This window comes from Felis catus, chromosome E1 (genome assembly GCF_018350175.1).
Source record: "Felis catus isolate Fca126 chromosome E1, F.catus_Fca126_mat1.0, whole genome shotgun sequence".
NCBI classification, from domain to species: domain Eukaryota; kingdom Metazoa; phylum Chordata; class Mammalia; order Carnivora; family Felidae; genus Felis; species Felis catus.
In genome coordinates, this window is record NC_058381.1 from 10,475,485 (window position 1) to 10,500,727 (window position 25,243).

Consider the following 25,243-nt stretch of genomic DNA (forward strand, 5'->3'; position numbering starts at 1 on the left):
CCCCCTGTCTGTTCACAAAGCCGTTGAGAAGCTTGGACAAGGGGGCCCGTGGGCCCTGCATGGGCAGCCCGGTTCGCCACACCCCCCATGTGCCCTGTGCCCCACGGGCCCCTGCAGATCCAGGCACTGGCAACCCCGAAGGGGCAGGTGGCCGTCCATAGACCCTTCATTCCATCAGCATTGTGCTGATCACAGACCTTGAGAAACCCTTGTTCTTACAGCAGCGATGGGGTAGAAAGAAACGGTAGCAAACCCAGATCGATCGCTTGGCCATGCAGCCTGGGGGTGAATGCCACACCAACCCAAATTCCAGGCTGCTTCTCTTTGTGGCCTGGGACTGCCGAATGTTTTCAGGCTGCACGCTGTCATCCAAAGTGGAGGCAGTCTGGCCTCCGCTGCCACAGTCCCTTAGGCATCAGTGGCTCTACACACGTTCACAAACAAAATGATCAAAGCCAATTAAAAAGCAAAAAAGTACACACAGGATGTAATCCCTGTTTGAAGAGTCAACATGAATTCATGTTGTTTTCGGTACCTGGTGACAGTCCGGGCCTCCCGCTCACAGGCAGGAAGAAGCTGATACCCTTGTCCGTGACACTGACACCTTAGTGAGCTTCTGGCGACCAAACAAAACGACTGAGGACGGGGCACAGAGAAGCAATGCTGTCGTTTCCCCAAAGGTGCTCTAAGGTTGAAAAAGGATCTCAAGAAAAGGGTTCCACGGTCAAGGAAGTTTGGGAAACGACCCCTGCTAAACGCCACACAGGTTCTACAGGACTCGGATCCTTTGAGATGCTGGTGTGCTTTACAAATCCCGACACACAGGATGGGTGGTGGGATCAGTTTTTGTGTAAAACCTTATGGAATTAGTGTTCCTGGAGTACTCTTACGGAAACACTTGGTTTAGACTGGCAAATGGGGATAGGAGGGCTTAGCTGGAAAAACCCTAAACTCCACAGGTGCCTTTAAAAAATAAAAACCTGTAAGGGACAGAGAAAGCAGAGCTGGAGAAAATCTTCTTGGCTAAGAATTTCAGGGAGAAAGCAGGGCTTAAAGTTGATGAATACCACCTCTGAACAGATGAAGGCAAAAAATGGATTTATCGTTGGGGCAAAATTTCCGGCCAAAGAATGGTCTCTATCGGGACATAAGAGGTTCCCCACTAGGAATCTTAAAATTCATGCCACTTTTATCAAATATGACGTATTTATTTTGCAGCAGAACATAGTAGCAGACAAGCCAGTGATTTAGCGTAACTAGAAATCACAGGGCACAATTTAATGTGCTAAATGAAAGTTCCGTATTGAAATTTTGTCTAAGGTATTTCGTGACCGATTATCCTGACATCTTAAACTAGCCTAATGATTGACACCGCATCCTGTGATGAAGACAGTGAACTTCAGACAGCCTCCCTGGGACAGATTCATTCAAGGCAGCTGATTACACGTTCTCTAAAGTGAATTACATTCTCTCACGTTGGGGGGGGGGGGGGGCAGGGAGGGTGGAGGCACCATAGCCAGGAGTCACCATTGCTTAGCAGGGAGGCTGCATTCCACAGGGCTCCTTCCCACCCTGGCTGAAGTCCCTCAGGTCTCAGCCATGCTCAGGAGATCCCCTTCCTGTGTCCTCTGTCCCCTTCTCTTCCAGCGGGACGCCATGGCTTACACAGTCCTTCTCCAAATGTTCCACCATCAGCCCCCCTGAGGCTCTCAAGCTCCACAGTCCAGAATATCCAAGGCCTCTGGCCCGTGACAGGAAATGGCTTTCCACGTTAAGTCCAGAAGGCTGAATTTATTCAAAAAGGGATCTCTCTGAAGTTTAAAAAAGTGAAATTTATTTGCATTGTGCTACGGAAATAAGAAACTTAAAAAATCTGTCCTTGAAGATCCACTGACTTGAAACTTTTAAGATCCTGAGAGTTTTGTTGTTTTTTTTTCCCAACATTTATTTATTTTTGAGAGAGCATGAGTTGGGGAGGGACAGAGAGGGAGACACAGAATGTAAAGCAGGCTCCAGGCTCTGAGCTGTCAGCACAGGGCCCGACACGGGGCTCGAACTCACAAACTGCAAAATTGTGACCTGTGGTGCAGTCAGACGCCCAACCGACTGAGCCACCCAGGCGCCCCTGAGAATAAGTGTTGTTGTAAGTAATTTTATTACAGCATAATAAAAGTGCCAGTTAGGTTTTATAAGATGCAGAATTCTACAACTCCTGCCCAGTAAGAATGACGGGTGATACTTGCATGGAAATTGGCAACTGTCTTCCCTGGAAGCCCTGGGATCTGCGGGAAGTCTTGCGTGGCGTTAGTTACAGAAGGCATCTGCGGATGGCCACAAAAGACTGTCACAAACCGAATACAAGAGAGGGTGGAGAATGGACGGGAAAGGAGGAAGACCACTGGTCAGACAGCACGTTTGACAGGAGGGCTGGCTCCGGAAGGTCAAGTCCTCAAGTCCCAGTGGGTGAGGGACAGGGACCTCCCCCCATCCCCAACACACAGAGCCGGTGCCTCAAACCTCAGGCAGGGCTGGGAAGATCTTTCCTCACCTCTGCGGGCTGCAGAGGGCTGTTGATAACCCCGGGCAGGGAGGAGCCCCCTGGAAGCTTCACAGAGTGATGGCGGAAGGCGGGAGGGTGGGGGGGTCCTGTGTCCCATGAACTGGAGTAACAAGTCACTCAACGGGTTCAGAGACTCCTTTTACATCTCCCTGGGAGTCAGCCTAGTACCTTCTCCACCCCCACCCCGCCGCCCACCGCAAGCTGAGGAACACAACGTAAAAAGACGTTCTCTGAGTGTACCCCCACAGTGGGGAAGGCTGGGGGGGGGTCAGATGAAGCGGGAAGTTTTATTAATGGTGAGTGGCAATGACTTGCAGGCTTGATTAGGGTGCATTTGCATATTTCCTTCCGATTTTTGGCAGAATTTTAAAATGACTGGTTCGTTAACTATTTAAGAGAGGCATAATTCAGTACAGGCAACTAGGAGGTTGAACAGGATCTTCCTTCAGTAGTATCCCGCCTAGAGAGAGGAGAAAGGAAGCCAGGTTACTCTGCTGCTGGTTTAAAACCCCCACGCAACCGGCCCTGGAACACGAACTCAGTATTGGGACTCTATCAAATGCCTGCTGTTTTAAGAGATGCTTGAATGTGCTGTATACAAAAGGTCCCTGTGTCCCTAAGAAGGTAAGTGCAGTCTGGGCTGATAGAAGATTAGGGCCTTCCCTGCAAAGCGACAGCAACAAGGTGGCGACGGAGGCAGTGTTGTCTGTTATCAGTGAGACGACAGCAGCGTTGACACAGGAGTGGAAAATACGCATTTACTATCCTCCTGTTGTGCGTGGGGAGCTGAAGTCTCTACGTGAAGTCTGAAAATGGATCAACACTTTTGTTTCTAAAGTCCAAAGTAGTATTGAATAGAATCCATACCTACTGAGCCCAAAGGAGTTCTGGCAGCCGTTTCAAGAGTTTGTCATAGTTCATTTTCAAGGGCCTAATGACATCTATCAATTTTAAACCTTCCATGCTTTTCAACGTTTTAACACCCATACCTCCTGCAAGGCTTTTGGTGACTTAAGCTTTATAGGAACTTTACTTTGTGTAGACGTGTAGATAGACACACACACACACACACACACACACACACACACCTTTTAAATGTTTTCGGAACACTCCTTTCCACTCTGAGACTGACCTGTTCCCTTTAGACTAATAATCACTACTTTCAATCTCCCATTTAAAAATGTTCCAAGACCATCCTCACTGTGGTAAAGAGAGTTAATGAAATCATATCCAAGCATGTAACAGAATCACAAAGTGCAGAAAAGCCGTTTCAGAAAAAAATGACTGCAGTTGCAATAAATAAAGACTCCTCGAACAAAAGCACAATTTGAGCTTAGAATCACTTACTTAAAATAAGAGGTGATTTGAGAAAGAGAACAGAGAGGCTCAGAGAGAAGCAGCAAAGAGGGAAAGAAAGCCAGATCCTGAGCGGTCTCACACTGAATCCAAAGCGGTGTGGACCACGAACATGTCCGCTCACGGTAACGGGACCTGAGGAGCGCCCTGGGAGATCGCTGTAGGCTGCCCTTGTCCTGGAGACGAACAAGCCAAGTGAGGCCCCAAGGCGGGCTCAGAAAAGGCCTTGCTCAGAGTCAGAAATCTGTTGATCTCAGAACCAGGAATTAAAGCCACATTTTCTTGTTACCAGGTTCCATGTTTTTACACACTGCTGCCTCTCTAGATCTTATCAGAGAGAGGCTTGTCCGCCAGACCCTTTTGGGAGTTCACGCGGGCTACCCGGCCTGCCCCCGCCTGCCTGGCCCAGCGCGCTGCGGCAGTGGGAACCCTCCTGGGTTAGAGGGGGAGCACAGTCAGCCTCCGAATTTGCCACGGCGCTACGAAGTTCCATCCCCAGGAAGAAGGCGTGTGTCAGGCTGGGGACTGATGTCCTGGGATCAGAGATGACAGGCAGGTAAGGGCCAGAGAGCCGAGCACACCTGAGACCTCAGGACGATGCGGAGGCAGGAACAGAAAGCCTCCCAGCTGCACACAATGTTTTGATTCGCTCAGTCTGCCACCATGAATTCTAAAGCCAAACTTCTTGTTAAACACCGAAACAACGCAGAACCAAACGGGACTCGGAGAGTTTTAGAAGATAAGCCTCAAATTATAAAACAGAGCGTTCACTGTGTCCGTGTGCTTCTTACAGATCTGAGCTGGTCAGTGGGCACGTCCTCTGGGAGAGCTGAGTAGATGGGGAGGAGCGGGGAGGAGCTCACGTGACTCCTCTTCTAGAAATGATGCATGCTTCGTCTAGACCTAGCAGGGCCACGTTACCTCCACACGTTTTTTAAGATCCCCGCAAACCACCCCCGCCCTTTCAACGGTATGGGTAAGTTTTGATGCCCTGAGATGCTGGGCCAGGCTCCAAAATGTCTGGAGACAGAGAGGTGAAACGCTGGTTCGATAACCCCTAAGCCTGTAGCTATACAGAAACCACTAGAAGAAAACATACCCCCGCCTGGCCCACTTTACAGAGAGAGAAAACAAGCCGTTCCTACCTCACTCTTAACAGACAGAGCTGGGTCCTGAGTTCTGTGGCTCTCATCACTGCTTACTGGACGACAGAGTCTGAACTGCCAGAAAAATCAACAGGGCCTTTCTCCTCAGCACAGCTTGGCATTTCTGAGAAAACCCAAACGATTTCAAATGCAACTGGTATTTCCAGTTCCACCGAAGCTGTGGCACTCGTTTAAGGCAAGCCAACCCCCTTTTTGACCTTGAAACAAAAACACAGACGTGAGCAAGCCACCTTCTATTCGGCGCTCGAATCGCGCCCCTTTTCCGAGGCTGCTGACCACGAGTGTTGCCGCTATTTTCAACGCATCTCAGTCAGCTGGCTGGCCGAGGGCTCCAGGGACACGGTCGCCCTGCCCTACTCCACCTTAACTTCCAAAATCCTGGCTCTGTTCCCTCAGCCCAAGGATATGCGGACCGCCTCGGGACGCCAGCTCTCAGGAGGGCCGAGGGCCGGGCGGTGAGCCCGCGTCTACGATAACTAATCGCCAAAGACAGAACGTGTGCGGCAGAGTTAACTTTGGAGGAAACACATTCTATGCCTCGCTGGCCAAAGTTGTCCTACCACTGCTACTGCCCGCCGTGCAATTCTCTCCTTTGTCTCCACGGCCTGCTGACCCCAGGCACACTCGAGAACACGACTGACACGGACATACGGGAGGCAGAAGGATCAGAGGGCTGAACAGCTCAGAATGTGACAAGTTCTACGGGGCCTTAAACTCTTTTTTTTTTTATTATTATTAATTTATCTTTGAGAGAGACAGAGCACGAGCAGGGGAGGAGCAGAGACAGAGAGACAGAGAGACAGAGTCAGAAACAGGCTCTAGGCTCTGAGCTGTCAGCACAGAGCCTGACGCGGGGCTCGAACTCATGAACTGCGAGATCGTGACCCAAGCCGAAGTCAGACACTCAACCGACTGAGCCACCCAGGCACCCCTACGGGGCCTTACACTCTTAAACCAGAGGTCGGCACGCTTCTGGAATCATTTAGGTTCTGCGAGCCACACAGCCACCTGTCCCAAGGACTCAACTCTCGCTACAACGAGTCAGTGAGGGGTTGTGGCTGTTCCCCTGGCAAGACGGGCCGGCAGGCTGCGAGTTCGCGGACCCTGTCCCAGACTCAAGGTTAATTTAAGAGACGGAGTCGGATTTCTACAATCAGGAGAACTCCTGAGACAGAAGACGCGCATCTGGCAGCCATGTGGGACCAGAGAGGCGGGGACTTACCTTGACAAGCACAGCCGCCACGATGCCCAGGAAAGCAAGTAACAGGAGACCGAGCTTTCCTTTGTTGAAGCGTTTCAGGAGGAAAAATTTGGCCCAGTCCACCTTTGACTGGCTGTTGGGAGGGTACCTGAGCTTGTTAGCACCTTCCCTCTTTAAAGTTTTCAGTAAGCAGGGACGTTGATGCGAGAAAGTATCAAAACTATGTTTGCCGTGGTAAGCGCCCATCCCACTGGAACCTGAAAGAGAGGAAGCAAAACAGGCTCCGCTGGAGGTGACACAAGCCACAAGAAAGCCACAAAGCTCCTGCTGCCGGGGATGCCCCCCTCTCGCTTCTCAGCGCGAGTGGCTCTTCCGGGAAATTGCTCCCAGCGCCCCCAGGACCCCCAGCAAGGTGAACCTCCCTGTCAGACAGGCCGCTTTCCGGGCCGCCTGGGTGGCTCAGCCGGTTGAGCGTCCGACTCGGTTTCGGCTCAGGTTATGATGTCGTGGTTCGTGGGATCGAGCCCGGCGTCGGGCTCTGTGCTGATGGGACAGAGCCCACTTGGGGTTCTCTCTCTGTCCCCCTCTCTCTGTTCCGACCCCGCTCATGCTCTCTCTCTCAAAACAAAATAAACATTAACAAGACAAAACAGGAAGCTTCCCAGGAGTCGAGCCAGGACCTGCCGCTCTCCGGCAGTGGCTCTCCCTGATACCGAAGACCACGCTGTGTTCGTTCCCGCCACAACCCCACTGTTCAAAGTCACCATTGCCCCCAGTTCCAGGCAGGGAAAGGGAGCTTGGCCGGTCGGGTAACCTGCCCAAGGTGCGGAATGCGAAGCCAGAACGCTGAGTCCAGGTCGGCTGGACTCTTCGGCACTGTGTCCTCTCTTCCTTCTGTTCCATGTGGCTCTAGGTACCCACAGCCCTTATTCACCCACTAATGTCCTCAAAGATGCGACAAAGTAACAAAGGCAGGATGACAGGGTTCCCGCTGCCGGGTGAGATAATACGCAAGCGTAAACCTCTGCCTTCTTAAAAAACCATGCCCTGTGACAGTTTTCACGTCCTTATCGTGGGTGCTAGGTGGCAGCTACGTGCGTGTGCCACGAGGGTATAAGGCACGGGCGAACGGGGCCACGAAGCACTTTACTGGTACTTCACAGGCTGCTGGGACGTCATTTAGGGGCAACCAAAGCTGCGGAGAAATCTGGCAATATACGTCAAACGAGATGCATTTTTAAGGAGAACTCCAAACTGTCAATATGTTAATAGTGTTTGTGCCTGGGGGGCGCCTGGGGGGCTCAGTCGGTTCAGCATCTGACTCTGAGTTTCAGCTCAGGTCATGATCTCGTGGTTTGTGACAACACCGTGTGACATTTTCTCACATCGGTATGCTTGTGTGTCACGAGTTTAGTAACTGCATGCTGTTCCAGCCTACGAATGCCGCCTTAGGGTCTCAGGATTCCATACTTTGTGTGTGATGATTCTGATGTATTTTTGTGCAGTTTCTCATTATTTCCTTAGGGAAGAGGTCTAAGAGTGTAACTGCTGTGTTACAAAGGCTTAGAAAGTGAAATGCTTTTTTCTCCCAATTCTAAAAGTAATACAGGTTTTAAGGGGAAAAGGGCCAAAACAAATAAAACACTACAGAATGGGCATAAACATATAGGCATAAACACTATTTTTTTTTAAGTTTATTTTGAGAGAGAGAGAGATTGTGCTTGTGGGGGTACGAGTGGGGGAGGGGCAGAGAGAGAAAGAGAATCCCAAGCAGGATCTGTGAGGAACGTGCAGAGCTGGATGTGGGACTTGAACTCATGAAACTGTGAGATCAAGACCTGAGCTGAAACTAAGAGTCAGACGCTTAACCCACTGAGCCACCCAGGCGCCCCAAAGGTTATCTCTAAATAGTGGGGTATGGAAAATCTAAGTATTTATTCTTTGGGGTCTTCTCTCTTTTCTTAAGAAGCCTATATTCCTGGGGCTCAGGACATGATCTTGCGGTTCGTGAGTTCAAGCCCCACAAGGGGCTCCGTGCTGACAATGTGGAGCCTCCTTGGGATTCTCTCTCCCTCCCTCTCTCTCTGCCCCCTCCTCCTCTCAGTCTCTCTCTCAAAAGTAAATAAACTTTAAAAAAAATTAAAAATTTAAGAATTAAAAAAAAAAAAGAGAGAAGCCTGTATTCCTTTTGTATTTAACGGAGGAAGGGTTTGTTTCATTGTAAAGAAGAGGGTATGATCAATGACACTGAATGCCACGTAGTCAAGTTGGGACTGAACAGACGTCACTCGACTTGCACTCGGGAGGCATCAGTGACTCTGGGTGGAACCGGGACCCCGTGGGGCCCTGAGGAACGGGAGACTGGAGTCGGAGTGAATCCTCTAAGAATCTGGGCAGTAAAACTGGAATCACGGCAGCCCTGGTCCTCCAGGCTACCCTTCCTTTCCTTCACCACCTCCCCGCTATGACATACTCAATCCATCAGGCAAATCCTGTTGCCCGAGTCCCCGGATCCACTCAGCCCCTTTCCCCAACCACCCAAGTCCAAGCCACCACTCGCGCCAGCCCGGACCCCGGACCCGGCCTCTGCCCACTCGCCCCTCGCGTATGCCGGCCCTGAGCTCGGTACTGCCGATTCCTTCGCCTCCTAGGAAGGGACACGTGGCCTGCGGCGGAAGCAGGCCACGGGAGGAGCTGGCCTCGACTGGGAACAGGTAGTCCTGCTAAAATGAGCCCTTTCATTCCCAGGGACGACTTCACTTCTGCTCTTACAGAGGGACAGGACACAGCAGAGCTTTCGAGACGGTAGCTTTTGTTGTCTGCTTTTTACTACGAGAGTTCCTACGCGCTCGTTATTTGTGATTCTTTGATGACCTATTAGAGAGGCCTACCACCTAGCTCCTGAAGGAAAGATACAGAGTTGAGCCGTCATCTCTGGCATCAAAGAGGCAGGCGGGTCACAGCCCAAAGGGCATGTGTCCACGGAGCTTCACTGGGAATACTTCCTGCCCGTCTTCTCTAGAACACACGACATCTCGTGCTCTTCTCAAATCACGAGACAATTTGAGGAGAGGCTAGTCCCCACACCAGGGGCTTGGGAAGCAGTGCAGGTGGGGACTGAGGACTACTTAATGCCACCCTGAGCAGACAGCAAACGGACATCAGAAACCCCAGAATGCTGCCTGCCCTTGGCATTCTGAACCTGTCATTCATGACCTCATCTTGAAAAAGACAGATGGAGGGGCGCCTGGGTGGCTCAGTCGGTTAAGTGTCCTACTTTGGCTCTGGTCGTGATGTCGCCATCCAGGAGTTCGAGCCCCGCGTCGGGCTCTGTGCTGACAGCTCGGAGCCCGGAGCCTGCTTTGGATTCTGTGTCTCCCTCTCCCTCTGCCCCTCCCCCATTCACACTCTGTCTCTCTCTCTCAAAAATAAATAAAAACACTGAAAAAATCTTTTTAATTTAAATAAACATTAAAAACAAAAAAGACAGGGGAACCTTATCAATTAATTTGAGACCTGACTTCCGGCCAAAAAAAAAATCCCCTAAGTCTAGGGAAAGGACAATAACTGAGTAAGAACCAACATACAAATAAGTCGACAAAAGGGGCAGAACAGTTCCAGACTGTGGTGGGTGCTAAGGATGGAAAGTGGGTGACAGGACACACAGTCACCCCTCAGCAGGGGGCCTGGCAGGGTGGCGTCCCTCGGGAGAACACCATCGAGCGGGGACCCCAGGCCGCCTGGGCAGATGATTCGATTTGCAATCTACGCCATGGAGGGCAGAGAGGAACACTCACCCACTCCTCCAAAGGGTAAAGAACTGAGCGTGAAGTGCATGATGACGTCGTTGGCCGTGACGCCACCGCTGGACGTGCTGTCAATCATCCGTCTGATGAGCTGTGGAACAGAACAAAGGCTCCGGGTCAGCAGCATCTGGGGGACCTGCACTTGCTGACTTCACGCGCTGGCACGACTACTCGGGTTCGGGACACTGTGCCAAACGTTCCATAAGATGTAAACAACTTAACGGGCTGTTCAATTTAGCAAACGTGTGATCAGTATCTTAACCTCTTAGATGCACGTCTCGTCCTTCGAGGGAGGCAGCACTGAACCAGTCCTGCTGACTCCATCACGGCCCAGAGCAGGACTACCCAATGGAGCCACAAAAGTCTTCGTTTAGAAGGGACAGTCCGGGGGCGCCCGGGTGGCTCAGTTGGTTAAGCGGCTGACTCTTAATTTCGGCCTGGGTCGTGATCTCACGGTTCGTGGGTTCAGGCCCTGCGTCGGGCTCTGTGCTCACAGCGTGGAGCCTGCTTCGGATCCTGTCTCCCTCTCCCTGTCCCTCCCCTCCCTTCAAAGATAAATAAATTAAAAAAAAAAAAAAAAATGAAAAAAAAGAAAGGACCGTTCAGACTACATATCTGGTTGTTAAACATTGGTAAGATTTCCCTATCTCTGTTCTAAATCATGGCATATAATTAATAGATGCCGTTCAGTTTTTGGGAATTGCAAAGAGCTGACATTCTAGTTTTGAAGAAATGGTTGGCCTGAGACCAGAACAGGCATGATGACACCTGACTGGGAAATTTCATCTCGCTGCCTAGGTGAAACTCACCAACAAGCGCTTGAGAGTTCTAGAATGAATGTCACAATGGCCTGTGGTCACCACAGGTGACCCCATTGTGGGAAGAGCACCTCACTGACCTGCACCCTGACCGGCAGACTTTCTGCTTCAAGGTTCCTATCCACGTTACCTACGGTCCTTTAAAACGTCACGACCGTCGTCAATAACCCATCTTGTATTGAGCCCCATGCATCTGATCTCACTTCACAAAGCTTCATCTCCACGGCACAGCAGGCTCTAGAAGCTGCCATGAGAGGCTCTCCTGAAAACGTGTGGTCTGTGAACTCCTCAGACCTTGACCGATCCCCATCTCCCCTTTCTAGATTTCCCTCTTCTCCAGAGGGCTCGAACCTACTTGCCCACCCTGAGGCCACTGTCCCTCTGCAAGAGCCAGTCCCCTTCCGATGCAAACGAACAGGCCCCGCAGCAAAGCGGCTGCCCAGTGCCTTGCCCTGGCTACGGTATGACGCGCTCCCTGGGCTGGTATGGTTCCATCGCTCGAACAACAAAGGGATACCGCTGGAAAGAGGAAGTGTGAGGTTTTGCAACCATTTCCACGGCCGCGCCAGAGATCGTGGCGCCACATGGCCCACTTCAGTGGCTGCGAATGCCATCGGGGTGAGAGACAAAGCTCTTACACAGGAAAGCCCTGTGGGTTAACGGCAGAACACGCAAGTCTTCCAATTCCAGGGGAGATGTTTGCGAGTCAAAGAACTTGTGACACAACCCTGAAGACTCCTGCTGAACCCCAGGGAGTATAGGAAAGGTTACAGCAACAACCCCAGAGCCTCATTACCCAAGACGGCAAGCTGCGACTACAGCCTCACTTGGTGGAACTCTGCTGGAAACCATCGTTGCTTTGTGGCAAAGAAGGGACACGGTCTGCGGTGGCGGCTTCTGCCAGGGAGCCGTTCTCCGCAAAGTTTACCTTCTCGTTATGAGAAAAGACGTAGAAGGCCAGAGGCTTTTCACGGTTGTTTATGAACTTTATGGCTTCATCGGCATTCCGCACAGGCACTATTGGAAGAATTGGTCCGAAAATTTCTTCCTGCATCACCTTGGTTTCGGGATCGACGTCGGTAAGGATCGTTGGTGCTGAGAAAAGAAGTGCGCAAAATGAAATCCTAAAGTAGAAGACAGGAATGCCAAACTCTCATCCTCCGTTTGTTTCACTGGGTCACCTATCCATCCCCTTCCCGCTCCTGCCCAAGTATTAGCTATTGAGAAAAGAGTCCCGAGGACGCATGTGGATGAACCGTGCATGTGTCTCCGAGCGTGTGCATCAGGGGATCCCCATGCAAACCGAGAGAAAGATCCACACACCTGAGTATATTCATACTTAACCCTGTTCATAGCCATATTCCTATGTACCAGGAGGTTATGTTTCCACCTTTCTGTGGACAGGTCTTTTTGGGAGTGTAGACAGCCCCTCTGTGGATCAAATCAACACCACTTCTTAATTCAAGTGCTTTCACGCCTATGATCTCGTTGACCTCATTTCAACTCCGTTAGAGAGGTTAGGAGAATGTATTTAAAATGGCCAAGGCTCCCTTAGTTCAGTGTTCTATCCGCTGTGGGGAAGGGACGCAAGGAGGGAGGGCAACATGGATGCCGACGAAGCTTTGCAGAGTGTCCGGGCGTCCGCACCAGGTCAGTCCCCAACGAGCAGTGCTCCAAAAGACGCTGTAAACAAGCTGGGTCACCAATGAAAAGCGAAGACACTCGACAATGACAAGTTTGTTCTCTTCGCTTCCCCCTAATTTCCTGCCAGGATATCCTGGCGATGCGGCAGAAGACGGCTGTTGCCAGCACCTTCCAGGGGGACCTATGCGGCTACCCCAACCCCACTGCCCGCCGCTGCCCGGGCTCAGAGAACCGTTTCGGTTTGGGTGTCTCTACTCTCCACATAGCCATGTGCTCAGGTAAGGTGACCCTGACGCCAGGTCAGGGGGAGGTTCCTAACTGGTTGAGCGAATCACAATAGACCTTTCCTCCTGCCACTGATTGGCCTGGGAGTGGGCAAAAGCAATGGCTGATGGGAGAACAGAAAGATGAAAGAATTGGGGGTTTTGAGGCCATTACTGAGCCACCAAATGAACAGGCCAGAAGCGCCTTGGGATGGCTCATGACCAGAGAATGTATTTTTCCTTATTGTTTTAAGTCCTTTAAGGTTTTAGGGTTTTCTGGTGACGTGCAGCATCCGACCTGCTAAGAAGGGATAAGTAAAGCTATTTGGGGCAGCTTTTTTTTTTTTTTTTTTTGCCAAGTAAGTGTCTCCGTAATCCCCATCATCTTATGTTATTTTAGAGCAACATGTTTAAAATTCAATAGCGATGGGGTGCCTGGGTGGCTCAGTCGGTTAAGCGTCCGACTTCAGCTCAGGTCACGATCTCCCAGTTCGTGAGTTCGAGTCCTGCATCGGGCTCTGCGCTGACAGCTCAGAGACGGGAGCCTGCCTCGGATTCTGTGTCTCTCTCTGTCTCTGCCCCTCCCCCACTTGTGCTCTGAATTTCTCAAAAATAAACATTAAAAATCAATTAAAAATAAAAGTCAACAACAAGACATATTCATGGCAAAGAATAAAAGAACACAAAAACAGAGTACGCAAGTCATAAGGTCCAGCACAACAGATCAACACATTATTTCTGCACTTGATCTTAGCCAAAAGGCTGAGAAAGCGATTCAACACATTATTTCTGGAAGAGAACCGCGACTGGTTACTTGTAAAACTGCAGTTAAGTGATTTCCTTCTTTGTGCTGTTGTTTTCCCAGCCAGAATCCAGAAATAATCACACGGAGTTCTATTTTGCTTCTCAGGGTTGTTAGGTTACAGGTTGTAGGGAGGAAAACAAACCAACAAAAAACCAGATGAAACGTGTAGAGGCAAAAAGCCAGTGCATCACAGGTGGTGTTATTTATAAAGACGTAAAACCCTCTTGAAATGGGTTAGGAAGCAGTATACCAGACCACAGTCTATAATCTTTGATTAAACGTTATGTATCTAAGGGCTTATTTAGTATGGGTAAAGAGCGTCAATAAAAACCATCAAACTGCACGTCCCCACAGCAAAAGGTGAATTTCCATTACCTATATAGCGTGTGGCCTCGTCGGTCTCGCCACCAAAGGCTATCTTTTGTCCTTCAAGCAAACCCTGTATCCTCTTAAAATGGCGAAGATTGATGATCCTTTCGTAATCAGGGGATTCTTTTATATTTTCTCCATAAAATTCCTATCGAAAACAACAGCATTTAATTGCCACAAAAGACCCCTGTGTCAATTTCCTTAATAACTATAAAACCCGCTCATGCCCCCAAAACTGATCTGGGGGGCCTGATCTGATATCCTCACCCTCCTCCCTCAAGTAATCGTGTCTAAGCTTTCTGGCAGGTCAAGGACACGTGCACAGACCTAGGACTCTCCATAGTTTGGGGGCTTCATGGTGATCCCTCGCAGACCCCCGGGGGGCTGTCCCGGGGGATGAATGTGGGTGTAGGGGGAGGTCTGGCTCTGAGTCAGGGCCACCCATTCGTTTACAGTGCGACTGTGGCCGCCCTCCTCCTGCTTATTGTAACAGAAACCCGTGGCCTGCTGCAAAGCCTAAACTATTTACTACTTAGCCCTTAACGGAAAAAAGTTTGCTGAACTTTCTGCTACTGCACTGTTTTATATCTTCTCTGGACTGGTACTGCCAGCAGTCACAGGTGCCAGGAAAACGGAATCCCATGATCGGCACCAATTACGTAAAACAAACACAAAATGACTGAATTGCCACATCACTTCGAGGCTTTGTGAACGCTCTCGACGTGCTCTCCAATCACAACAAGCGTTCACCCACCCTCCAACCAAATGCCCTCAAGCCTGGGTGGCAGCCTGCTGGTGCGAGTTCCTGTGCCCCAACTCCGGAGCCACCAATGATGCCGTCAACGCTGGCTGTACCTGAGGGTCACGTCGAGACCCCAGACCAACTGAGTCACAGTCTTTGCAAGGTGAGGAGCAGAAACTTTCCGTTAATTAAATGGCTCCCTGGTGAACCTCAGTTACGAACCGCTTGAGAATACAAAGCCCGCAAGGCAGGCAGAGGGGAGATCTTTCTTACGCCTCTGAAACCGAGTTCATTTCCATCCTCAGCTAAGCACGTCTTCGATCTCCAAGGGCTTTCTGTGCCATAGGTATCCCGAACCCCACACTGCCGCCCCACATTCCATGTTCTCCTTGTCTGGCCCCATCTCCGGTCCTGGCTCTCACATCCAATTCCCCCATCAACACCTTCCACCCCTCGTGCCTGGATCACCATTCTTCTTCTAAACTTCCCAGCATACACGCTTTCCATTGCCTGATCGTGTGTGTTACCCTCCAGTGTTCCTGATCCTTCCAGTGCTCAGTTAGCATCTGTTGAGTGAACAATGACTGTGCCGATAATTTCTTCCACTCAGGGGGCTTAACGACCCCTTCCGACGGGTGAGCTCAGTCACCCCAACCCTTGCTTCCAATCCAAATCCTACATTTCTTTGATGCTTAGCTCAGGTCACTACCATGCAGCATTCCCCGATTCCCTCTACAGAGAGCTTGAGTTTCAACACCCCGAAAGACTGATAACCAAGTCAAGAGTATTCGACCAACAGGTACTGGATGAACTCTCCCCTCTAAACTACAGGTCTTCCTACGCCCCCTCACGCACAAGAACGGATAACCTTAATCAGCAATGGCCAATATGCCGAAGGACCTCTGGGTGCACTTCAAAGAACTGGCAACATTCTCTCAAAACCACGAAACACAGTTATTTACTCTTTTTTTCAAAGCATGCGCCACAGCTAACCCGTGGTTTCGTCAACAAAACTAGGCAGTTGATGTGGGTTAAATGCCAACTTAACCTGGCGGCTAGCAGACCCTTCTGTGAAAGGTGCACGGGGCGTTTTTAATAAGCCCACAAATGAACGCAGCCACATGTGCTACTGGAACTTCCCTGGGGGGAGGGGAAACAGGGGTGCTGCCTGCAAAGAGCTGATTTGACTCCATTATCTTAACGAAACCAATGAGATCAGATGTGTTAAAACACAAACCTTCACGGTTTCCTTAATCTTCTGCACAATTTGATTCTGGAGGGATGGTTCGCAGAGAACGTAGTCAGGAGCAATGCAGGTCTGACCACAATTCATGTACTTCCCCCATGCTATGCGCCTGGGGGGAGGTGGGCAAACCAGAACATCCATAAAAATCCAGCCTACTATGCATCTGACACACTTTTGTATTGTTTGAGTATTTTGCGACTAGCATGCACTCACAGATTTACTTAATACTCTTTATAAAGAATCAAAATGCTGGGGCGCCTGGGTGGCTCAGTCGGTTGAGCATCTGACTTCGGCTCAGGTCGTGATCTTGTGGTGGGTGAGTTCGAGCCCCGCATCGGGCTCTGTGCTGACGGCTCAGAGCCTGGAGCCTGCTTTGGATCCTGTGTCTCCCTCTCTCTCTCTGCCCCTCCCCTGCTCTCACTCGGTCTCTCTCTCAAAAATAAATTAACATTAACAAAAATTTAGAGAATGAAAACGTTGTACAACCCATCTCTAAATCAGTTGGTTGGAACTTAGAATGCATTTTCCAACTGACACAGAACATTCTACGGGGGAAGGGAATTCTCGTGCCAGCTCATGGGAAACAGCACTTTACGAGCAGTGACGCCACGGCCTGCTTCCAGAAAAGAAAGCCCCCCCACACCCTCCTTTTCTCCCACTTCAGCCAAGTCATCAGGGATGACAGGAGTTCCACACAGACTCCACTTGTGGTTGTGGCTCTAAACGCCGTGGCAAGATGTTCAGAGATACAAGCAGGACAACAGCCAGCCTCCAAGACACCCGCATCTCTGTGGAGCCCCCTCCCCACTTTGGAAAGCTGCGCCCAGACATGGATCAAAACCTTCACTGGGGGCCTCATGTTCTGGCAAGGAGACTTCTATTTACAAAGCCAACCTGGACGCGGCCTGATTGCCTACAAACCGTCCTTGCCCATCTCTGAAGGGGAGAAAAGAGCCACACCACCCCAAACACGCAGTCTGTTCTAGGTCTGGGTGCTTCCCGGTAGATGAACCTGATTTAGCAGAGAGAATCTGCAACCTTTTGTTTTCTGGTTCCCAGCTTGACAAGATGGTATTCCTTTTTTCTCTATTTGAGAGAGAGAGAGAGAGAGAGAGAGAGAGAGAGAGAGAGAGAACACGCCCAAGTGGGAGAGAGGGCAGAGGAAGAGGGGGAGAAAGAATCCCAAGCAGGCTCTATGCTGTCAGCGCAGAGCCCTGCATGGGGCTCAATCCCACGACCGTGAGACCGTGACCTGAGGCAAAATCCAGAGTCAGACGCTTCACCGACTGAGCCACCCAGGCGCCCCTGCAAGATGTTACTCTCAGTTAAAACAGGAGTCTGAGTAATCCTGAGTTGGTCAACAAAGGGACTTGTTAAAGAGGTCAACAACCTTTCTTTTGGGAATTTAAGGATTTTATTAGGTACACACGAGACTTCATCTACTTCCTGGATCATCTGCCAGCAAAACAGTTAAATCTCCTGCCACAGCCAGACAAAACTTTTTTCCTAACTCCTAAGGACAACCACGCGACGTCCAGAAACGCTGCTCTTCTGGCAGTGGCACCAGAGTCAGCTTGGGAACAAGTCCCAGTGCCCTTGAGGACGTCAACCACCGTAGGCTCACGAGGTCTCTCAGAGCTGGGGGGCCCAGGGTCTCAGTGCCAAGAGGATCCATCAACCCGTCAGGTTGTCGGGAACCCCCCGGGGAACCAGACAGCCTCACCTGCAGGCGACGTCCAGGTCACAGTCTCTGTCCACGTAACACGGACTCTTCCCTCCTAGTTCAAGAGTCACGGGGGTCAGATGCTTGGCGGCGGCCTCCATGACGATTTTTCCCACCGCCGTGCTTCCCGTATAGAGAATGTGGTCAAATCGCTGCTTCAGCAGCTCTGTGGTTTCCTCCACGCCACCATTGATAACGACATACAGGTCCTTCAAGAAGGAGAAACGCAAGCACTTGTGTGGGTACGTTAGCCCTATCCTCGGACGAGCAATTTCTTCAGCATAAACCTGTCGCCTTCGGAGACCGCCCCCTGTGAGGACAGACGAGGGAACGGACAGAGGACAAGTGGAGAACACAGTCCGATGGCATCTGAGAACCATCAACCTGCGGTGGAACTGACCAGAGAGTCCACTGTTTTCCACCTGAGCTCAGCAGGGGAGACGCCAAAGAGAGCCAACAGTTGGATTCGACCAGGGAAATGCATGAGATGCGGGCTGTGCAACCTCAAGATTTTGGTGAAGAGTCTGCCGTCAGAGACCGCAGGACAGGTCCCGGCTGAATGTCTTAACCTGAACGTTCTCACCCGACCAACAGTGCAGGGCTTAGCCCGTGGCAGGAACCAAGTAAAGGTCTGCTGCATGAGGGGCGTGCGAAGCAGTGGCGGGGGAGAGCACTCACTTTTGAAGTCAGATCTGGACCGCACCTGGGCTCCGTCACTCACTAGCTCGTGTGACCCTGGGCAACCTGCTGAACACCTCTGAGCCTCAGTTTCCTCACTTGTTACCGGGGAGAAGTCACACAGCCTTGGACCGAGCCCTTACGTGCACTGTGCTGTTATTAAGAGCTATTGTGAAAGAGAGTATCTGGCATAACAGCAGCCGGGGGAGAAATGACAGAGAACGGACGGCAAGGAACGAACACAGACTCACATACTCAAAAGATTCTGAGATACGGACCTAAAACGAAAGGTGGCTTGTGGGGGCGCCTGGGGGGCTCAGTTGGTTAAGCGTCCGACTCTTGATTTTCAGCTCAGGTCACGATGTCACGGTTTGTGAGTTCGAGCCCTGCATCAGGCTCTGCAGTGGCAGCACACAGCCTGCTTGGGATTCTCTCTCTCCCTCTCTCTCTGCCCCTCTCCCTGCCTGTGCTGGCTTACTCTCAAAACAAATAATTCTCTTCTTCTTTTTAAAGGTGGTGGGGCGCCTGGGTGGCTCAGTCGGTTAAGCGTCCGACGCCAGCTCAGGTCGTGATCTCACAGCCCTTGAGTTTGAGCCCCGAGTCAGGTTCTAAGCCTGCTTCGGATTCTGTGTCTCCCTCTCTCTCTCTGCCCCTCCCCTGCCGGTGCTCTGTCCCTGTCTCTCAAAAATGAATAAACATTTTTTAAAAATGTTTTTCTTAAATAAATAAATAAATAAATAAATAAATAAATAAATAAATAAATAAATAATTTTTAAGAAAAAAATTTTTTTTAATTTTTTTAATGTTTAGATGTATTTATTTTGAGAGAGGGAGAGGGGGAGAGAGAGAATCCCAAGCAGCCTCCACACCCAGCACAGAGCTTGGTGCAGAGCTCGAACCCACGTACCTCGAGATCGACCTGAGCAGAAATCAAGACTCAAAGGCTTAACAGACTGAGCCACCCAGGTGGCCCTGCAGCTCTGACATTTGGAAGCTGCCTTTCCGTGAGAGCTGGATGAGGGCTCCTCTCCACAGTGATTCCACGTCGACAGGCATCCATGACACGTGCCGGCAGGAAGATCCGGTGTGCAACCCCTCCCCCCCCACTCCGTGAGCAGACACATTGACGGTGGGTCAAGACAACCGTTACCTGGTCTAAATACTGTGGCAGGAGTTTGGCCAAGACCGTGGCTGTTTTTTCACATAGTTCAGAAGGCTTGATAATGACAGCATTTCCTAAACAAGGCAAAAAAAAGCAGGACAGTGCCATTTAATACCCGAGTAACCTTAATACCTATGAAAACGGTGCCCGTGGGAGGCGGGGAGGGGGATCCAGGCTAGGTGCTGAGTTGGCCTCCAAATCTGCTGTTCCTCAGTGAGTATCTGTCTGACTTCCTCAGATGCAAACTCCTTGGTTCTCATTCCCTTCGCGTCACTGGCGACGGGCTCCACCACCCTCCCTGACTGCTCCAGCTCTTCTCTCGGTTTCCTCCCCCTCTCACGACTAGACTTTCCTGTTTGCCTTGGAATTATTGGGCAAACAGGCCTCATCAATTAAAGCTGTCACTCCGGATCCAGCTGAAGTGAGAAAGCAACCTCTTGGCATCTGCTGTATACTCAAGCCAGCAATACTTCCGGGGCCCATATCTGAATGAGGAAACTGATCAGACCGAATCCGATGGTTCATCCGAGGCCACGGCCGGCAACTGAAACCACTGGAATATGGATGCCTAACTCCAAACTCATGGGCCCGTCAACTCACGACTTTAGAACCTCACAGGTTCACTTTCCGGGTATTAAGAAACGAAACGAAACAAAACAAAACAAAAAACAGTCACCATGCAAATCTCTGGAGCCCATTTAAAAAATAATAACAAAAGGGTGCCTGGCTGGCTCAGTCGATAGAGTGTGCGACTCTTGATCTTGGGGTTGTTGAGCCTGAGCCCCAAGTTGGGTGTAGAGATTACTTAAAAAAAAATTCCTTCAGGGCACCTGGGTGGCTCAGTCAGTTAAGCGTAGACTTTGGCTCAGGTCATGATCTCATGGTTCGTGAGTTCGAGCCCCACATCAGGCTCTGTGCTGACAGCTCAGAGCCTGGAGCCTGTTTCAGATTCTGTCTCCCTCTCTCTGCCCCGCCCCCTCTCGCACTCTGTGTGTCTGTCTCTCTCTCTCAAACGTAAATAAACATTTAAAAAAAAATTATTTTTTAAGTCTTAAAAATAATAAAATCCTTTTGTACAACATGGCTCATCTCAGCCCGGAGAGACCCAATAATAGCCAATCCCAAACAGCCCAGGGCTGTTTCCACCTCACGGGAGGACCTGCCTGCTCTCCCACCTTGAGAGTTGTAATTTCACTTTAAGAAACTGTTTGGAACTTGCTAAGAAATATATGATACTATTTTCTAATTCTCGGTTCACTGCTGGTGTAAACAAAGGCAAACCACCAAAGCAAACACATGTATTCAATTGGACACTATCCTTAATTTACAACCCACGTGAGAGGATGAGCCCGTCCCCAAGGTCATGAAGAGAGAAACTGACGCCAGACCTGCCGCAATGGCTCCTATCAGAGGCTGAATGGTGAGAACGAAAGGGTAGTTCCAGGCTCCGATAATCAGTACGACTCCCAGGGGCTCTGAGTGAATGTAGGCCTCATCCAGCATGGTGAACAGATTCTTCTTAGCTGGCTTAGCAGCGACCCATTCAGGAAGATTCTCCAGCACGAGATCAAGTTCTCCAAGAACGGTAATGACCTCCTGACTGTATGCATTGAGTTCACTCTGTTATAAGAGGATCACAGTTAATCTTGCCCGAGCAAGACACACCCGGCCGTGAAGAGCTAGGCCAGATACACCTGCTGTGACAAACGGCATTATCAGACTAGCTGGTTTGCCGTTCAGATCCCTTTCGTAACCTTCAGGGTCTGAGGATTTGCTAACTCCCTCACGAATATATTCAATCCCTCTAAATCCTGCTTTACTGATCCAAGCCTTTTAAAGTCAGGATTAAACACTGTCTCATTCAGAAACATTTCCATGATCAATATTAGCCTGCCCTGATCAACCTTCATAAACCAATTATGCTTCTGATGTATATCTTGGTATTACACCCTTAGACACTGATTTATAACCGTACTCACATTGTATTTGTGTTTGTTCTGTCTACCAAACTGAAATCCCTCAAGGGCAAGGAACTTCTGTATATTTCTTCAGTAGTCCTACATATATACATACGTAAGTATCTCATGCTTACAGAAAGACTGATTGATCCTTTCTGAAATCTTAATTATGTCACCTTGTTTATTTGCTATCACAGCCTCCTCTCTCTGTCAAAAGTCCTAGAAAGGAAATTTTATATAGTTACTGTTGTTACTGCTACTCCTGATGTTACTACCCCTCAAAATAATCTTTGGGGGGAAAGATCTTTGGGGGAAGTGAGAGAGACCCACAGAGCCAGAGCATGGTCTGGCTGCCCCTAGAATTCGTTAAAACGTAAAAACAAAATGAAAACAGTATTAGAAAATATAGACTGATACATCTGCACCCTAAAGGCTACTCCAAACCTTGCAACTCAAAGAGTGGTTCCGGGTCTTCTCGTTGAAGATGGCAGAGGAGGATCCTCAGGTCTAACTCCTCCCATGGACACTCCCTGGCTACAAGTGCATATACAGTAACTGTCTGAGAATGACCTAAGGACCCACAGGACACGTCGTCCACAGCTAAAGTCCTAAAGAAAAAAGCAACACGGAGAGGGGTAGGAGGGGCAGAGACGCGGTCCAGACGGAACCCACACCCTGGCACCGGGCCCCACAAACAGCAAGGATATCACAGGTATGGAGATCCTCCCTGAAAAGGGAGGGCTTCAAGCGGCACATCAGGTGTCCTCGCCCTGGGAACCTGCACCAGCAAGAGGGGCCTCTATAACTCGGGCTTTAAAGATCAGCGGGACTTAACTGGGATGGGGTTAGTTAACAACCGCAGGGCTACAGGAGACTCAGCTCTTATACTGCCGGCATGCAAACCCACTCCGAGACCCAGCACAGAGGTAGCAGTCTGGAAAGCGCCTGGGCCAAACATGACAGAGATTTAGGAGCTAATCTTAGGGTGCGTATGCTATTAAAAACAGAAATACCACAAAATCCAGGAATTCCACTTCTGGGTATTTAGCCGAAGAAAATGAAAACACAAACTCAAAAAGATCCGCGCATCCCTGTGTTCACTGCATTAGTTACAACAGCCACATCATGAAAATGACCTAAGTGTCTGATAGATGAATGGATAAAGGAAATGTGGCATATACACACACACATATGTATTTATTATGGAGTGCTACTCAGCCATAAAAAAAAAAGAACATGAAATCTTGCCATTTGTGACAATATGGATGGACCTAGAGAATATTATGCTAAATGAAATAAGCTGTACTGTGCACCTGTGTTGTACCCCAAACTAATATATTGTATACCAACTAAACTGCAATTAAAAAACAGTAAAATTTTTAAAAAGGGTAGTTCCCAAACAGGAAGCATGGTATCACCTGGGAGCTTGTTAGACTCTCAGGTGCCCTCCAAGACCTGCTGAACCATAACTCACATTTTAACAAGATCCCCAAGTGACTCATCAAGACACTGGAGTTTGAGGAACACTGGCCTAACACAAAGTCAAGGAGAAAATTTCAGTGCAACAACGACAGCCAAAAAACCTCTGTCTACGAAAGAAATCGTAAAGAAGACAAAAACAAATAGACCCGAGGAAAAACATAAACAATGTACTAAGCTGACAAATTACCAAAATCCACACTATACAAAAGATTCGTACAAATAATAAAGCAAAGAACCATAAATGCAACAGAAAAACGGGCAAAAATATAAAAGGCAATTCACAAAAGAGCAACAGAGGCCAGAAGACACATGTGTCTTTATTTCTCTGTATCTGCAAGGTAAGAAGATCGGGAAAGTCCATGGAAATTTGCCTTATCACGACTGCTGGAGACAATACTCCCACAGTGCTTACATAATCAAAAAAAAAAAAAAAAAAAGCAGCAAAAGCTCGGGTGGAATGCGGTTCCCCAGAGGTAGGCGGGTGTCCTGGCTCCGCCCGCGGGGCGCGTACCTTGCACAGGTCGGCGGCGATGGCCTCTAGGATGTCCTTCTCGCGCTCCTGCACCATCCTGCGCAGGGCCTCAAGCTGCTGCAGCCGGAACCTCAGGGGGCGCGACCGGCCGGACGCGAACGCGTCGCGAACCCGCTGGATCTTGCTGTCCATGGCCTTGTCCTAAGGGGAAAGAGGAGGTCGGGCAGCGCCGCGGGGGCGTGGCGGGCCGGAGGGATGCAGCGGCGGGCGGGCGCCGTCCCCCTCCCCGCCCACCCGGCGACCCTCTGCGACGGCCCGGAGCCCTACCTCGCTCACCCGCACGCCGGCTCGCTCGCTCCGCCGCGTTCTCCGCACCCGCCGCGTCCCACTGCCCACCAGCGGCCGGGCGGGGCGGGGCTGGACCCGCCGACGCGCGCCGATTGGCCGACGCGCCCCACGTGACCTCGGCGGGCCGGACGCCGCTCCGGGGATCTAGCCCGGGGGTGGGGGCTGCGGCCGCCGGGGGCCGGGGGAGGACGGGGCGTCTGGGTGCGCGTGCTGGCGAGGTGGCTTCAGCCTGGGGACGGGGAGTGGCCGGGAAGTGGGCCGAGACGCGAAGGGCAAGGGGCTGGGCGCCCGAGAGAGCCCGGCGCGGGGCAGGAAGCTTCCCGACAGCCGGCGGAACGCGGCCCACGGGCCCCGGCGCTGTCGCCATCGCTTTTCCCTCCCGCCTCCATTTTGTGGCTCTCAGAGGTGGCCGAGGGGACCGAGGCGGGGGCGTCCGGCGCCGCGCAATGCCGGGCCCGGCCTCTCGGCGTCCGTGGAGAGCGGGCGCCAACACCCCGCGCGCCGCCTTAGCGCTCTGGGCCCCGAGGCCGCCGCCGGGGGAGGTGGCGCAGCACCCTCGTCCTCGGCCCTCGCTGTTCGCTGCCCCGACTGCGAGCTGCGAGGACGGGCTGGCAGAAGGCCCTCCGACGAACGTCCCCGGAGGGCAGGAAGCCAGGACCTCATCCACGCCGTTGCTGGCCGTGCAGCCGTCCAGTTCGCCGGCGCTGTGCAAACGTCATCATCGCCCATCCCCTAAGAGCAACGTCCCTCGGCTGCTTATCAGCCGCCAGCCACCTTCCCGTTTTTCCGTTCCCCTCTGCGGCCGATCTCCCCCGAGAGGGAACCCACGCCACCCAGTGTGCCTCCCCACCGGCTGGGTGCCAAATCCAATGTGTAATCCTCAGGTCCCGTCTCGTTCCGCTCAGCGACGGCTGGCACAAGCGAGCATGGCCATCTTCTGGAGACCCTGGCTTGGCTTGTTTTCCGTCTCCCTGCACGCGGCGGGTTTTCTTTTCACCTTCCTGGCTGAGCCCTCTGGGTTTTTGTTTTGTTTTGTTGTTGTTTTGTTTTGTTTTGCTAAACCAGTCCTTGGACTTCTTCCCTTTCCAGAGTTCCAACTTCCTCCTCTAAGCCCATGGATGGTCATCTGAGGCTTTCATTCCATCTCTGGTCCCACCCTCTCCTCCAGCCCCGAATGGCTGCGTTCAGCTACATCCTGTTCGTCTCCATGAATGTATAAAGGGCATCTTCAGTCAACTTTAATTAGAACTTTTCATTTACCCTCATCCACCAAACAAATACAGTGCACATCCCCCTCTAGTGTTCCCTGTCTCATAAATGGTACACCCTTTAGCCCGTTTCCTGGGGCCAAAGTCCTTGCAATCATTCTCGACTCCTCTTTGACCCTGTCTGCCAAAAATATGTTGACTCCAACCACTTTTACCCTAGTCCAAGCCATATCATG

At 50.9% G+C, this 25,243-nt stretch overlaps 1 protein-coding gene across 4 annotated transcripts; it reads right to left on the reverse strand.

The window, feature by feature from the left end:
• Window positions 1-1,187: 1,187 nt before the first annotated feature.
• Window positions 1,188-23,898, reverse strand: ALDH3A2 (aldehyde dehydrogenase 3 family member A2). Of its 4 annotated transcripts, none has more exons than XM_045044162.1 (12): window positions 23,779-23,898; window positions 23,491-23,652; window positions 20,928-21,159; window positions 19,528-19,613; window positions 17,700-17,908; window positions 15,968-16,085; window positions 13,995-14,136; window positions 11,836-12,002; window positions 10,081-10,180; window positions 6,305-6,540; window positions 5,062-5,136; window positions 1,188-3,020 (listed from the first exon to the last, which is right to left on the reverse strand). In XM_045044162.1, exons 2-12 carry the CDS (start codon window positions 23,641-23,643, stop codon window positions 3,006-3,008), a joined length of 1,533 nt encoding a protein of 510 aa, XP_044900097.1. In that variant the 5' UTR covers window positions 23,644-23,652; window positions 23,779-23,898; the 3' UTR covers window positions 1,188-3,005. The 4 variants fall into 4 exon arrangements, with proteins under 4 accessions (XP_044900097.1, XP_006939950.1, XP_044900098.1 ...); XM_006939888.3 differs by having other exon boundaries at window positions 5,062-5,185; XM_045044163.1 differs by having other exon boundaries at window positions 23,788-23,868.
• Window positions 23,899-25,243: the final 1,345 nt, after the last annotated feature.